Source organism: Pelodiscus sinensis, chromosome 32, assembly GCF_052426305.1.
Source record: "Pelodiscus sinensis isolate ZL-2025 chromosome 32, ASM5242630v1, whole genome shotgun sequence".
In the NCBI taxonomy this organism is placed as follows: Eukaryota; Metazoa; Chordata; order Testudines; family Trionychidae; genus Pelodiscus; species Pelodiscus sinensis.
The window spans coordinates 12263906-12278869 of NC_143083.1; the positions used below are offsets into that span (position 1 = coordinate 12263906).

The 14964-nt window shown below is 51.1% G+C and overlaps 1 protein-coding gene across 1 annotated transcript; it reads left to right on the top strand.

Moving 5' to 3' along the window:
- Positions 1–75: 75 nt before the first annotated feature.
- Positions 76–14013, top strand: ARMC6 (armadillo repeat containing 6). Its single transcript, XM_075902861.2, has 8 exons — positions 76–307; positions 2991–3151; positions 4270–4352; positions 6558–7128; positions 8641–8786; positions 10284–10415; positions 11227–11364; positions 13132–14013. Exons 2-8 carry the CDS (start codon positions 3031–3033, stop codon positions 13342–13344), a joined length of 1404 nt encoding a protein of 467 aa, XP_075758976.1. The 5' UTR covers positions 76–307; positions 2991–3030; the 3' UTR covers positions 13345–14013.
- Positions 14014–14964: the final 951 nt, after the last annotated feature.

A 14964-nucleotide genomic window follows, 5' to 3' on the forward strand; every position in this document is an offset into this window, starting at 1 on the left:
TTTTTAATTAACGGCGGAGGACGGCGCGCAAGCCGGTTGGCGCACGCGCATTGAGCACCCGTTCAGACGCATGCGTAGTCCGCACCCTGCGTGCTTTTTTTGTGTGTGTGTGTGTGTATATGATGGCGGAAGGGGAGTGTGAATTTCTTCACGCTGAAAAATGCCGCGGCCGGTGGCGCGCAGGCGTGCTGTGAACTTTGTGGCGCTGCGTATGGTGGCCGCGCTGGGTCAGGGCGGTCGCCGGGTTCTCGGAGCCGCTTGAGTTCTGCGTTGACCGGGGCGGACCCAGCGACGGCGAGACCCGCACGTGAGTGGCGGAGGGGCCCTGAGATGGGCTTCGCCAGCGGCGCCCCCTCCCCGCCGTCACTGCTAAATGGGGGGGCTCCCCCTCCCGGGGGGCTGCTAAATGGGGGGGCTCCCCCTCCCCCTCCATGGGGGGCTGCTAAATGGGGGGGCTCCCCCTCCCCCTCCCGGGGGGCTGCTCATGGGGGGGCTCCCCCTCCCCCTCCCGGGGGGCTGCTCATGGGGGGGGCTCCCCCTCCATGGGGGGCTGCACATGGGGGGGGCTCCCCCTCCATGGGTGGCCCCTCCCCCTTCCCCTAAATCTCTCCCCCGCCCCCTAATGGGGGGGCCTCCTCCTCTCCCGCCCCCTGGGGGCCCTCCCTGCTTCTGCAGGCCCCAGTGACCACTGGTGGCTGCTCCTCCTGCCCTGGGGTGTCACCCCCGCGCCCCTTGCCAGGTATCAGTACCCTGCTTCCAGACAGCCCTGGCCCACCCCCTACTCCCCTAGGCTTGCAACCCCTCCCCCCCCACCAGAGAAACTGCCTGGCTTCTCTCTCTGCCCTCTTGGAGCATCCTCTCCTGCGCTCTCCCTCTGTGAGCTCCCCCTCCCCCCCCCACCTCTTGCCACCCATCCCAAGCTCCAGGGCCAGGGCCGCGTGGAGACCCTGGCAGGGATGCTGGAGCCGAGAACAGTGGGTGCTCCTTGCCCAGCTCCTCGCCCATCCTTTGAACGCTGCCAGGTGCACCTGCCCTCCGGCGCTTTGAAACAAATAGAAATATCTGCCCAGGCAGGTACTCGGAGCGTTGTCATATCTTCGTGCAGTCAGCTCTGTCTCCCCCGGCTCTCCCTCCAGCGCAGCCTGGCAAAATTGCCATCCTCGTAACTCAGCAGTTTCTGTTCAGAGCTGTGGACAGGAAGGGTTGCGATGACATCAGTGCCCTATGAATATTTGCATCTGCAGTCAGGAACAAAGACCCCCTGTTCCAAGTCTTGTGGCTTTGAATATCTCTTTTTAAAAATACCTTGAGTTTTAAATAATAAATTATAAAAACACAGCTACTCCTTGGAGATTACTCTTATCTATTAAATGTTATGGTCTGATGGAAAGTATGCAAAATACAGGGGAAAACCTGGTGCCTGCTCCAAAGAGCTTACAATCAGCAGGAAAGACATGCTACCATGAAAATGTTTAAAACATGTAATGTAGCTAACTGCTGGGATCTGGTCCTATGGTGGAAACCAGGGCCCCTCAAATTTTGCTTCTGACTCTGTGTCTGAATTAAATGTAATATATTTTATGGAATGATAAACTACTCAAATGTTGCTACAATCCTCTTTTTTTTAAATTTAATTATTACTCTTGGGTTCTGAATCAGTAGTATCTCATACAGAAACTTTCTGGCTTTGATCAAGCCCCTTATCTTCATTGCCTTAGTTTCTTTAAATCCCATGTTTATAAATGGACAGTATTGACTTAAAAAATAATGTGTGTGTGAATTTGATCCATCAGTACTACATCCAACTTCACAGTAACTAAAGAATAAAGGAATTATGGATCTCTTCACTGTCTCAAACTTTTGATGGTGCTTTTTGCATGCTCTTTTTGAATACATACAGTTGGTTTTCCCAATGGCAAACCAGCCAGTGGGATTGTGCAGGGGCGCAGGCAGCACATGAAGTCTCTCCTCCCGCCCCTGGGCTCACAGCTGTTCAAACAGGGCCCTGCAGCAGCTGCTTTTCTCAGCAGCAGGTGGGGAGCAGGCAGGGGCCGTATTTTACCCAGCCCTACTCCCGATTGACAACCACTAGTGACTGAAGTCCTTTGTGTATCTACTTAATAGATGTAGAATAGGTGGCAACAAATTAGGCTTCTCTCTGATGGTATCCCTTGCTCTTGAGCATGAAGAGCACATTCTAACAGAGTGCTGGAAGTTCAGTCTCCATGGCCAGTTAATAAACTTAGCCTGTGTTGAGATGCATCCTCCCCCAACAAAGGAGCCTCAATTAGCACCAGATATGATGGTTTGCTTTATGGCCACTCCATTTGGAACTGGACAGAAAATCTCAGATTCCCTTCAGCCGGGCCACTGAACTGGTGTCAGAGGATAATACCTTCAGTTCAAAACTGGGCCATATTGGTAATGACCAGAGGACCTATACAGGTGGTCCCCACTTACGAACACATCGATGTACGACCATCTGCACTTACGACCAATCTCCTATACAGCCGGTCCCCGACTTACGAAAAGCGCAGTCCCATTTAAATGAATAGAATCCGACTTACGAACAGATCGTGTTATGACCAAGTATTTGGTACGTAGCTCATTCGTAAGTCGGGGACTATCAGTATAAGTGATGGACTCTATGTCCTATTCCTAGTCCCCTTTGCCATCTTCATCACAGCAAATGAAGTTTAGTCTGGACATTAAGAAAAACTTCCCATCAGGTTAGTTATATTGCTTAGAGAATCGCTGTTATTGCATGTTTTTGAGAGTAAATTAGACAAACACTAGTAAGAAATGGCCTAGTTATGATGTAGTCCTGCCTTAAGTGCGGAGACTAATGTAGATTATCTCTTGAGGTCCCTTTCACTCCTACACGTCTCTGATTCTGTACGTTTGATAATAGGGCAACATTTTTGTTTCTTGCTGTCAAAAACTTCATAATGTTTTGGAGAAAGACTAATTCTGTGCTTTCCCGATGACAGGTCAAGAAGCTATTCAGTCTCTCTATTATAACCAAATAAAATGGCATCCAAACGGATCACACAGGAAACATTTGATGATGTGGTGCAAGAAAACATCGCAGAATTTGACATGGATCCAGAGGAGGCGGTGCAAGAAGCTGTCCAGCAATTTGAATCTCAAGGTATTTCAAATCCATCTTGCTCTGGAATGATAGGATATGACAGACATGTAATTTAAAATGCTGTCAACCTATTAAAAAACGGTTGCTTTTGGGTATGTGTTAAAAATGCCAACTTCTCATGTAAGCCACTTGGGTGGTAGTGTAGACATACCCTTAGTTCGAACTAGGGTGGTTAATGTAGGCAACTGGAGTTGCAAATGAAGCCCGGGATTTGAATTTCCCGGGCTTCATTTGCATATTGCCGGGCGCCACCATTTTTAAATGTCCGCTAGTTCGGACTCCGTGCCCGCGGCTTGAACTAGGTAGTTCGGATTAGGCTTCCTAGTCCGAACTACCGTTACTCCTCGTGGAATGAGGTGTACCGGTAGTTCGGAATAGGAAGCCTAATCCGAACTACCTAGTTCAAGCCGCGTGTAGCCGCGGGCACGGAGTCCGAACTAGCGGACATTTAAAAATGGTGGCGCCCGGCAATATGCAAATGAAGCCCGAGAAATTCAAATCCCAGGCTTCATTTGCAACTCCGGTTGCCTACATTAACCACCCTAGTTCGAACTAGGGTGGTAGTGTAGACATACCCTTCGAGATGTTAAAGAATCCCGAAATCTCTGTTCAGGGGTTCTTTCTGGAAACTGGCTACTAATAAAGGACAGCGCTTCTCTAAGCCATTTTGTTCTTTTTCCTGTGGTGCTTCAGACTGAAAGATCCCAAAGCCCTGAACAGAATCAGCACAGGAGCAGAGGGATCAGTTGCTTATCTATAAAACAGCCTCTTCTGAGGTGGAATGTGAAATTGTTTGCCACGCCTCATTTTTAAGGAGTAGTCATGGTAGAAAAACTACTCAAGCTGAAACAGCAAGAAGGATTTTAGAGAGGCGGAATGAACTTTTCCCAAGCTGGAATTTAACTTAGATTGCCCCTTGCTTAGAAAAAATGGTATTTTCTGATTGCAGATGACCAAGATGTTGGTTTTGTATCTCTTCCAACAGATGTAACAACCCTCCTAATAACCCACTCCCGTGTTTAAGCTAATCCACTGTAAAAAGACATAAGTCTAATGTTCTTCAGTTTTCACCAGAATCCCTGTATGACTGCTTCTTGCCTCCTCTCTCGCCTTTTTAGGTGTTGATCTGAGTACTATTGTAAAAGCTGCACCGAGATCTACTTCTGAAAATGGCCAAGAGCAAAAACATGACATTTTGCAGGTAGGAAATGTTCACTGTACCTTTTCAACAAACTGGCCTCATGGTTTGAGCGAGCGGTTGGGAATCGTGAACCCTGGTTTCCACTTCTAACTCTGCTACTGACTCTCTGTGAGCTCCAAGGAAGGGCTAACCTCATTGTGTCTTAATATGGTCTCATTATGACATGGGGACACACTTGGGCCTTATTAGCTCTGAAGCACCTCAGCTGGAAGGTGCTATATAAGTGCAAAATAATATTTCCTGGCCAGCAGGAACAAGCCCCGCTCTTGGCCAGAAAGAAGGGTCAGTCTGACATGAAATGTCTTTAAATCGGGTGGATAAAAGGGCCTCTGCAGGCCGATTTTGGTTGATCCAGCCCGAGGAGGCTCTGCTGCTCCCCCACCCCCAGGACAATTAGGGCCTGGTGGCGGGGGGGGAGTGCATGAAGTTTCCTTCACCCTGCCAGGAGCATGCGGCGCTTTGAAGCCCTGCACACTCCTGGCACAGGGCGGTAGTAGGCTTTGCACGCTCTCCTGCTCCTAAGCATCCTGGCCCCGCCCCTTCCGGGGTGGCCCTGGCAAAAAATTATTGCCCACCCCGATATAGATGTTCTGAAAAGGGCATGAATGCCATAACTAAGACCACTGGATGTTCTGAGGATTGGTAATACAATGTGGAGCCTTTCACCTCTTGTCTTTGGTTTCAGCCAAGCCTCTTTCAGCAGTGAGTATAGCTTTGGTGAGAGGTGAACATGGGGTCCATCAAGAACATGTGGTGGTCAACATATTCATAAGTGATCTGGAAAAAGGAGTGAACAGTGAAGTGGCAAAACTTGCAGACTATTCACGATAGTTAATTCCAAATTGAGGGGTTAGCGAGGGATCTTGCAAAACTGGATGTCTGGGCAAAAAAATGCCAGATAAAATTCAGCGTTAATAAATTCAAAGTAATGTACAGTGGAAAAAATAATCCCAGCTACACACATACACTGATGGGTTCTAAATTAATGGTGGCTTCCCAAGCAAAAGATCTCGGAGTAACCATGGATAGTTCTCTGAGAACTTCCACTTGGTGCACAGCAGCAGCCAAAAGGACTAAAAATATGTTGCAAACCCTTAGGACAGGGTAGAAAATAAGATAAAGTACCATAAAGCCCCTTGTAAATCCATGGTGCGCCTTGAACATCGTGTCCAGTTTTTGTGTGTCCATCTCAGAAATGATACAGAGGAACTGGAAAAGATTCAGAGAATGGCAGCCAAGATGATCTAGGGTCTGGAATGGTTTCCACATGAGGAGAGACTAAATAGGTTAGGGTTTGCTCATGTTAGGAAAAGGATGACTGGGATCAGAGGCTAGAGGTATACAGAATCACAGATAGTGAGGAAAATAAAGTGAGCATAAAATATTATTTGCCCTTTCTGCTAATACAAAAACAGGCATTGTCCAGTGAAATTAGTAGGCAGCAGGTTTAATATAAAGAGGAAACACTTTTTTTACACAATGCACAAATTGTTGTGAGTGAAACTCATTGCTGTGGATGTTGTGACAGCTAAAAGTGTTACTGGGGTTCCAAAAAGAACTGGGGATGCTCATGGAGGACAGGCCCGTTAATGGCTACTAGCCAAAGTGATCAGGGATGCAACCCGAGGCTCGGAGTGAGCCTATGCCTCTGGCTGCCAGAAAAGGATCATGGGTGAAACGCTCCATAATTGCTTTGTCCCAAACACTCTCCCTGATGCTCCCTTACTGGCTACTGTCAGAGACAGGATCCTGGGAAAGATGAGCCATATTCAGATTCAGCTTTTATGGTCTTATTTCCTGCTGCCTGTTCTATGGCCTGTATGAAATGAGTTAGTGGGACCCAATCCAATTGCTAATAGGCAAGTTCGTCCACTTCAGAAAAATCCCCATTAGAAGGGGCAGGCAAACTCTGCAGAAAGCCAAAGTCTGAATGGGGCAGAGGGCCCACATTCCCCTCTCATTCCGAGAACTGGTCCCTGAGTGAGGCGCCCTACAGGAGGAAGAGCAGTGCAGGCTGGCTCTGACCTCATCATGTGCCTAATACTTAATGTCAATCTCTAGAGCTGACTAGTGTTTCTCATCAGTGTCAAATTTAAGGGAAGAAATGGTTATAAGCATGCCGATATGATGATTTCAGTGGACTTTTTTTCTTTTTTGGGAGATCACTTGTAGGGGAGAACACTAACCCCCGTTTTCCTTCTTTAGACATTAGACTCGCTCCGGAAATCTGTCGTAGACTCTGCACTTGGTGAGGTTGTTGAGCATCTTGTGCGCTTCAGCGAGCAATGCAGGGAACAGCTGGCCACCCGCTACTTGGCTGGGCAGAAAGGTGCCTGGCCTGTGGTGTTGTCTGCCTGCAAGCTGGCCTCTGGAGACAAAAATGCCCTGCTCAAGGCCCTGCATGCCTTGTCTGCCATCACAGATGGGCAGCCAGACCTGCTCGACGCAGCTGGCCAAGAGCTGTTGCTTCACACCATGAAGGAAAATGCCAATGACGCTGAATTGACTCTACTTGGGATCCGGTGCATCCGACACGTCTGTTTGAAACACGAACAGAACCGCCAGGAACTGGTGAAAGGCGGCATCCTGCCCCTGCTGACGGATGCCATTGTCAGGCATGGCGACTGTGCCGGGGTGGTCCGGGAGGCCTGCTCGGCGCTCAGGGTCATGACATTGGATGACGACATCCGTGTGCCCTTTGGCCATGCGCATGATCATGCCAAGATGATTGTATCCGATCACAACGGTTTAAAGATCCTCATAGAGGCTGCCAAAGGTAATATTAACCTTTCGGCTGCTGGTTCTTGTCTCCCATCCTGGGTGCTCTCCTACCCCAAGATCATGCTGCCTAACTGCAGGGTTAATGATTAGTTTTTTGTGTGGCTGTTCAGTGATCAGAACAGAGGACTAGAAGTCAGGATTCTCCTAGCTCTACCACCAGCTCGCTGTGTATGGCCTTAAGCAAATTACTTGACCTTTCTGGCCTCCGTTTACCCCTTTTAAAAAATGGTGGTCGTGACATCTTGCTTCCCAGGGTGGTGTTTTGAAGCTTGCTGCTGCTAAAATGCTTCCCGACCCTTTGAAAAGTACTGAAGAAGGGCAGAGTATGGTGACGGCTGCAAAGGCAGCTGAGGGGTGAAGGTTTCAGTTTTCAGAGTTAAGTCACCTGGCTAGAGAGCAGTTAACCTAAGTGTGACGCGGCACACCCGCACGGCACGGGGGAGCGGCCCCAAGACGCGCTGTGCAGCTGGCAGCCTGGAGCCATTCGGCATTGCCCGGGCTGTTCAGCCGCCGCTCGGTCGGCGCAGTCGGGTGACGTGGCACCCAGCGTCGGCCGGGAGCAGCTGAGGCGTCAGGCGCGTTGCTGCGGCAACACGAAACCGGGTGAACGCGAAGGGCGGAGCTTCCGGGGGCAACCGGGGTCATGGCCCCGGCGCAGCTTTTTAAATGGCTCCGGCGCTTGGGAAGGGGAAGAGGGAGGAAGCCTCCTCTGCAGAGACAGGCGACCGGGAAGGTGGTTTGTGGACCAAGCTACTCTGTGCCGGTGACTGATCCCTCATCCAGCTCACGGGTTTGCGATAAGGAAACCGCCCGGAGCCTCGGGTGCAGGGTAACGCCGACGGGGGCGGGGAAGGAAGCGGCCCAGGGCAGAGCCTGGATTGGCTGGTGGGCTGGCGCGTTACGGTTCCGAACGCCATCAGCCGGGCCGGGTCTCATTCGATCCGAGCCCTTAGGGCCCTGGGCTGGGGCCCGTGAGTGGGGGTGGGCCCGGGCCCCCCTTCCCCTCCCTTCGCACCAGGGAGTCGGAAACCGAAGAAGGGTGCAACCGAAAGGCAAAGCAAGGACTTATTTACTTATCGGTGGGAGGGGCGCACAGGAGGCGTCACACTAAGCAATAGCTTATTTTGAGGTCATTTTGAAATGAGGCACTGTTCCAAAATGTCCCTGACCCCTCGTGCAATGAAGTTTACAGGGATGTTGGAATAGTGAGCCCGTTCTGTTTTGAAATAACGGGCATGCTCAAAAGATGCGGGATAGCTCCACAGTGTAGACGTACCCTAACAGATTCATTTGGACATAAGTTTTCCTGGGCAAAAACCCATTTCAGACACGGGGTGTTTTGCCCACCAATGCTTATGCCCAAATAAATCTGTTAGTCTTTAAAGTGCCACAGGACTCCTCATTCTTTTTAACAGTTCATGCTTGGTCCGTCTTCTGAAATCCATGTGACACTGACCTTGCCAGCTCCTCCTCTCTCCAGGAACTATTGGTTTTCCTCCCTTTGCAGCATTCACAGATGACTCCAGCGTTCTCAGTGAGCTTTGTTCCACCGTCGGCCGCCTGTCTGTCCGGAACGAGTTCTGTCAAGAGATTGTGGACCTTGGAGGCTTGAATTTCATGGTTGCCCTGTTGGCTGACTGCATCGATCAACAGGTACTGTCCTCTTCTGTGAATCAGATGCCTTCTGGGAAGAGAGGGTATTTATGGGCAGGTATTGGGCATAATGTTGCCTCATGTGGTTTGAGCATTGGCCTCCTAAACCCAGGGTTGTGAGTTCAATCCTTGAGGGGGGCCATTTAGGGATTGGTGTCAAATCTGTCTGGGATAGTATTTGATCCTGCTGTAAGAGCAGGGAACTGGACTCGATGACCTCTCAAGGTCCCTTCCAGCTCTATGAGATGGTATATCTCCATGTATTTATTTATTTATATGTAACATGGTGCTTTTCATCTTCAGCGCACTTTGCAATCATGAATGAGCATTAGGCTTTGGTGACCTCCAAGGATGTTAAATATCGGTTAATGGAATGGTCAGTTAACCTCCTGAATTCTTATTGGTTACTTGACTATTCTATAGTACCTGGAGGTGGGGGCAGCAGCAGCCAGTGCGCTCCGGTTCCGCTCCCGAGGAGCTCTCTGCCCCTCTGCGCTGCTGCCTCTGTAGCCGAGGCAGCAGTGTGGGGTGCCAGGCTGGAGCTGGTCTGCAAGGGGAGACAGTTTAAAAACCAGCTCCCCTCATGGACCGTCTGCCTGTTGCCCTGTGCTGCTGTGTCTGATACAGAGACAGCAGCGCAGGGTGGCAGAGCCCCGGTCCGGCGTGGGGGTCTGAGCTCCCGGACCTGACATAAGCCAGAACTGAGCCGAGCTGCCTGGCTCTGAATATGCTTTAAATGCAGAGCTGCTGCAGGGTTAGGTCCTGGTCCTGGCGCGAGCCGGGATGCTGACCAGCCTGCTAAAAATTTACTGGGGGGGCGGAGGAAGGAACGCATGTAGTCTATAGCATTAACCTATAAGCTTTTGCTTATTGGTTAATTGACTACACTGTTATATCCCTAGTGACCTCTACCTTGGGCTCTTGCCTCGTGGATGATGCTGCTGATGCCCCCGTACCACTTTCTGCAATACATTGACAGACAACCCCAGTTGGAGATTGAACCAGAACCCAGCAACCCTGCTCTAGCTTCTGTTCTACCCCCCTTCCTCTCCCTCCTCCCGGTCCAGATGCAGGAATAGAACCTTCCTAATTCTCAGGAAAGTTGGGTCATTGAGCCTCTACATGCTGTCTGTGGTTTTTCTAAGGAGTTAGGTGCCCAAATCCCATTGAATATTTATGGATTGGGGTGTTTAATCCTCTGAAATGTCTTTGAAAGTTGCAGCTACTCTGACCAGGGTAACTTGGATGTTCTTCCTGGGCTCAGTGGAAAACGGCATCGGAGGTGTGAGGGGCTGGGAGTTCTTAGGTAAATGTTGCTGTTCAGGTAGAGTCTGTGCCCCCAGTGATCCTGGCAGGGTTCTAAGTTCAAGTCTCAGGGCAGGGCAAGAGGTGGGAGATGCTACCTTTCTGGCTGAGCTGCTGGGAACCATTTTGCCTGGTTTCCGTGGGATCTGATGGGTTTTGTTCCTCTCTCCGTGTCTTTGTCATTGAGTGCAGGAGCTGGTGAAGCAGGTGCTGAGCGCCATATGGGCTATCGCAGGCAACGACGACGTGAAAGACGCCATCGTCAACGCTGGAGGAACGGACCTGATTGTGCTGGCGATGAGCCACCATCTTGCCAGCCCTCAGGTATACAAGAGCTGTGCTTTGGAGTTGTCTACTGCGTTGGGTGGACAGGTTTTGGAGCCACTAATCAGTACTGAGAACAGCATCACAGTGCCCTTGCTTGCATTACCTCCCCAGTTAGTGTAACTGCTTCTGACTTAGAACAATGCCCAGCATGGACTAACAAGGCACGCATTAACCCTTGAATGCTGGTAAAATGTGGGCTTTGGCAAGTGTTTGTAGGTATCCAATCAGGTAACTGCTTCCTACTATACTATACCAGGTGGCCCCAGAGATTGGAAACCAGATTCTGAACTTAACACACTTAGGTCAACAGTTCAAATCCAGCTACATTCTCCTCTGATATCTGGTAGCCTCTGTGTCAAAGGACTTGACGGGACCCAGGCTCGTTGCTGCCTGGCAAATGTTACCATCCAAACCTCGCCTGTCTTACTCCAGTTGCCCCTTTTCTTGACAAAGCTGAGGTCTCCGTGGACAGCAGAGCTTGGCTGATAGAACAGAAGAGGTTGGCACCACCACCTGTTGGCTTGAGGTGGTGTCAGAAGGAGATGTTGGCCTGGCTGCTGGCTACACTGTACCTGTTCTGTGCTAGACAAAGGCTGCGTTCTTTAGGCCCACCAAACTGATGTCTCGCAGCAGCACCGGACTGTGCAAATCCCCTGGGAGTTTGGGGGCTGGCTTAGTGGGACACCAGCCTCCTTACTCCCGGAGGGAATGAATTTGGAGGTAGTGGCGGCGTCAGGGGTTTGCTCGCTCTCTTTTCTGGCTGCAGTCGGTTCAGCCGATGATTCCTCTCTTCCTCTTGGTCCCGCAGATCTGCGAGCAGGCCTGTGCCGCCCTGTGTATGCTGGCCTTGCGCAAGCCAGAGAACTGTAAGGTCATCATGGAAGGCGGAGGGGCCCTGACGGCTCTTCAAGCCATGAAGGTGCATCCCAAAGAAGTGGCCGTGCAGGTACCTGGCTCGAAGCGCTTTATCACCGATTCAGCCACAGGGTTCGCTGCCTCCCTGGGATTCTTTATCTTTCCCCCAGGGTCTGTGTGGCACTTGCAGCTGCGCGGTGAAGATAACGAAGGGGCTGAGGGTGGAGCAGCGTTCTGTAATTCTGTCCGAGCTCTTGGCTGATGGGTTCGTACGGGAAATTGTCCTTCAATTCCGTTTGGTCCCAGAGGCCTTGCTCTGCAGTTTGCTGGCACTGGCACTTCTTCCTGCCTGTGTAAACGCAGCCCTGAGCCCAGCCTCTAGCGGGTCATAGTGGGCTCAACAGGGGCCTTGTGCCCTTCCAGTGTCATAGGCTCTTGGTGACATTTAAAGAAAAAGTGGCTGGGTCCGTGGAGGGAGGATGGGGTTATGTTCCAGGGTGTGCCAACGATGCTCGTATTTGTCACAGGAAAGGCCGGCTGCCGGTCCCCCAAGACCTTTTCAGAGGAAAAAATAAGCCCCGCCTCCTTCCCTAAGTCCTTCCCTCTGCTTTGCAGCTTTGCTAAAGATTGTTCATCGTTTAAAAGCTTGTTGTGTTGGAGCATGTTCAACCCTGATAAGAAGGGCCAGGGTGGGTCACCCCAATGGTTCCTCCAGCCCAGTACCCTGCTTCTGAGAGAGGCCAGCCCCAGAGTCTCGGGGGATTTACACAACAGGGCAGTTTGGAGAGCGGCACCACCTGCCTTCTCCTCCCCGACTGGCCATCAGAGGTTTGGCGACACCCAGAGCAAACCTAGTTACAGTTTTGTGTGCTGGAAGTATCCTCAGCACTTGATGAATTGAGGGACCAGAGCTGAAGCCTGTTATGCCATTATCAGTGGGAAATAGGTCAATGGAGGGATGATAGGAGTTACTATAGAGAACTTTCTGGGTGTCTGGCTGGTGAGTCTTGCCCACATGCTCAGGGTTTAGCTGATCGCCATATTTGGGGTCGGGAAGGAATTTTCCTCCAGGGTAGATTGGCAGAGACCCTGGAGGTTTTTCGCCTTCCTCTGTAGCATGGGGCACAGATCACAGCTGGAGGATTCTCTGCATCTTGGGGTCTTCAAAGTATTTGAAGGCTTCAATATCTGAGATATAGGTGAGAGGATTATTCTAGGAGGGGTGGGTGAGATTCTGTGGCCTGCAGTGTGCAGGGGGTCAGACTAGATGATCATAATGGTCCCTTCTGACCTTAAAGTCTATGAATGTTTCCCTCATCTGCTGTCCTCGTCTATGTGGTGATCAATGGGCTTACGTCTCTGGTGATAGGTTGCTCCTGGGTATAAGGCCTACGGCTGGTCCGCTTAGCTCCCCAGACTGCCCTGTGACGGGTTCCAGAGTGGCTGATCTAGAGTTTGGAAGTCACTTTGGGATGGTTGGGTTCTGTGTATTAAGGGAAGGATTTCTTCAAACAGGATTTAACTGTGTCATCAGACCCATGGGCCGTGTGTCCATCCCTTGAGTCTGCCAATGCGGCAATGAAAGTCCTAGGCATGGGGAAGGAAGTAGTCAGGGATAACCCCGGCCAATTGGACAGTTTTCCCACCGACGCAGGTTTTAATTGGTGATCTGAAAGCTACCTACCCAGGATCCAACATGTGCGAAGCACGTTGGAATCCGTCACCATAGGAAGGGGGCACTGGACTAAACCCAGCCTTGCTGTGAGTGTGCTCTCTGATTCCCTGCTGGACGCCCTTATGTTCCTCCCCGTACTCGCTGCATGAGGCATTAACCCTTCTCCTGTCCCTCTCTCCTCAGAAACAGGCCTGCATGCTGATCCGGAACCTGGTCTCCCGGAACCAGGACTTCTCTCAGCCTATCCTGGAGATGGGAGCTGAGAACTTGATTGTGGAGGCTCGTGTCGTGCACCGGGATTGTGACGACATCGCCAAAGCTGCCTTGAGAGACCTTGGCTGTAAAGTGGAGCTCCGCGAGCTGTGGACAGGCGAAAAGGGAAGCCTGGCTCCATAGACCACTGCCCCCCAGTGCCTGGGCGCATCTCTCTATGTAGCATCGACAGGCAAAAATGGGGCTGCAAATCAGCTGCTCTTAAAGCGAGACCTGAGCAGCAGAAAAGAATGCCTGGCGGTTGAAGCTATTGTGGTGGATTGTATAACAGGTAGGCAGCTCAGCTGTTGCAGGGAGGGCTCTGTCTGTGTATACAGGCTGCAGATAGACCGAACTTAGAATGATAATCTCCTCCTCGCTACAGCCTGATGCCTGGGAAATACCTACTTCCCTCTTCCCCTCCACCCCCAAACACACTCATGCCCATTGCTGCATGTTACTAGTTTATAGTATGTGCTGTTCCCACGTGTGTCTGTCCATGTTATGATCCAAAGTAGATCTCTTTCTGCAGCAGCTTGGCATCTACCCTTTCCGTCCACCTTGTCCTACCTCCCGACCCCTGCTCTGTGACGCTGTTCTAAATGCTATTTGGGGGAGATGCCCCTGACCTAGCCAATATCATATCCTGTCTTGTTCAGTGCTGTGCTACTGGTGTTCTGTCTCACACTGTTGGCTCTCTCCAGTTCCATCCGCTGCAGCATTCTACACAAATGCAAGGCATTGGCGGAAAACGTCACGGCCCGGTGTCCTGTTCGTAATCTGAGCTTCCAGAAATAAATACGATAGGTTTCAGTTGTGAGCAATCAGCTGTTGTGACAGAAAACTCGGGGGGGGAGGGGGAGAGCAGGGAAACCATAGGGCAGTGTATCATGAGAGAGAGACCCGTTTTGAACCATTTGCTAGGATCACCAGACATCCTCTTGTATTGGAATTCCCCCTCTTGGGGGAGGGAAGATGTTACAAGTTGGAGCAATGAGCACTGGAAGGATAAGTCTGAAATCTCTTGACTTCTCCCTTACCTAGCTGCTCAATAACTCCTCCCCCACCCGCAGGAGGCATTTTTGTGACTGTCACCACTCCTCTTGCACCCCCCCCCCCACCGGGTTTCTAGTTCTGCTCTGGCTGTTTGCCTCCACACTCTGTTCCTTGGCCATTTGCTTCACTCTGCAGTGACCGAGTTGACACTTTTGTAGAGACATTCGTCTTCTAAAAAGCGTACGGGGGCGTGGCCCCAGCCGTGCCAGTTGGCGAAGGGGAGAGGGTGGAAAAGGTGACTGGTGCTTGGGGGAATTTTAAATTCGCCAAGTGGGTAAGTAAATGCTGCTGCAGCTGTGTGGTCTGCCGGGAAGGTAGCCACAGAGCTGACCCCTGAGAACCCCCAGGCACTATTTCTATGTGCGGTGTGTGTGTGCACTAAGCTGCCCTTATCCCTTTCTCCGTTGGTCGGTTTGTTTGTTTTTTCTGGTGAAAGCTGCTTCCCTCCATCTCTCTGACTTTCACGGCAATCCCAGTTCAGCAAACCCTGCCAGCAGCACTGGATCATCTCTCCAGGGGGCCGACGGTAACTGGGCTTAACAAAGAGGCCAGAATTCAGTGGTGACCTGGACAGTCTGCATGTGCAAGGGAGAGAGTGTTTCTCTGGTGCTGGCCTGCCCTTTGGAGGGGGGCTGGGACAGGCTGAAAGGCCCAGAGTTGTATCTGAGCACCGCAGGATGAGGCAGGATGGATTAGCCTGGGAGGATG

What these genes read in the sequence shown, in the direction of transcription:
- ARMC6 (XM_075902861.2), top strand. Translation starts at nt 3,031, where the DNA reads ATGGCATCCAAACGGATCACACAGGAAACATTTGATGATGTGGTGCAA. An exon ending in CTGACTGCATCGATCAACAG is followed by an intron (nt 8,787 to 10,283) that starts GTACTGTCCTCT and finishes CATTGAGTGCAG; the next exon opens with GAGCTGGTGAAGCAGGTGCT. An exon ending in CCAAAGAAGTGGCCGTGCAG is followed by an intron (nt 11,365 to 13,131) that starts GTACCTGGCTCG and finishes CTCTCTCCTCAG; the next exon opens with AAACAGGCCTGCATGCTGAT.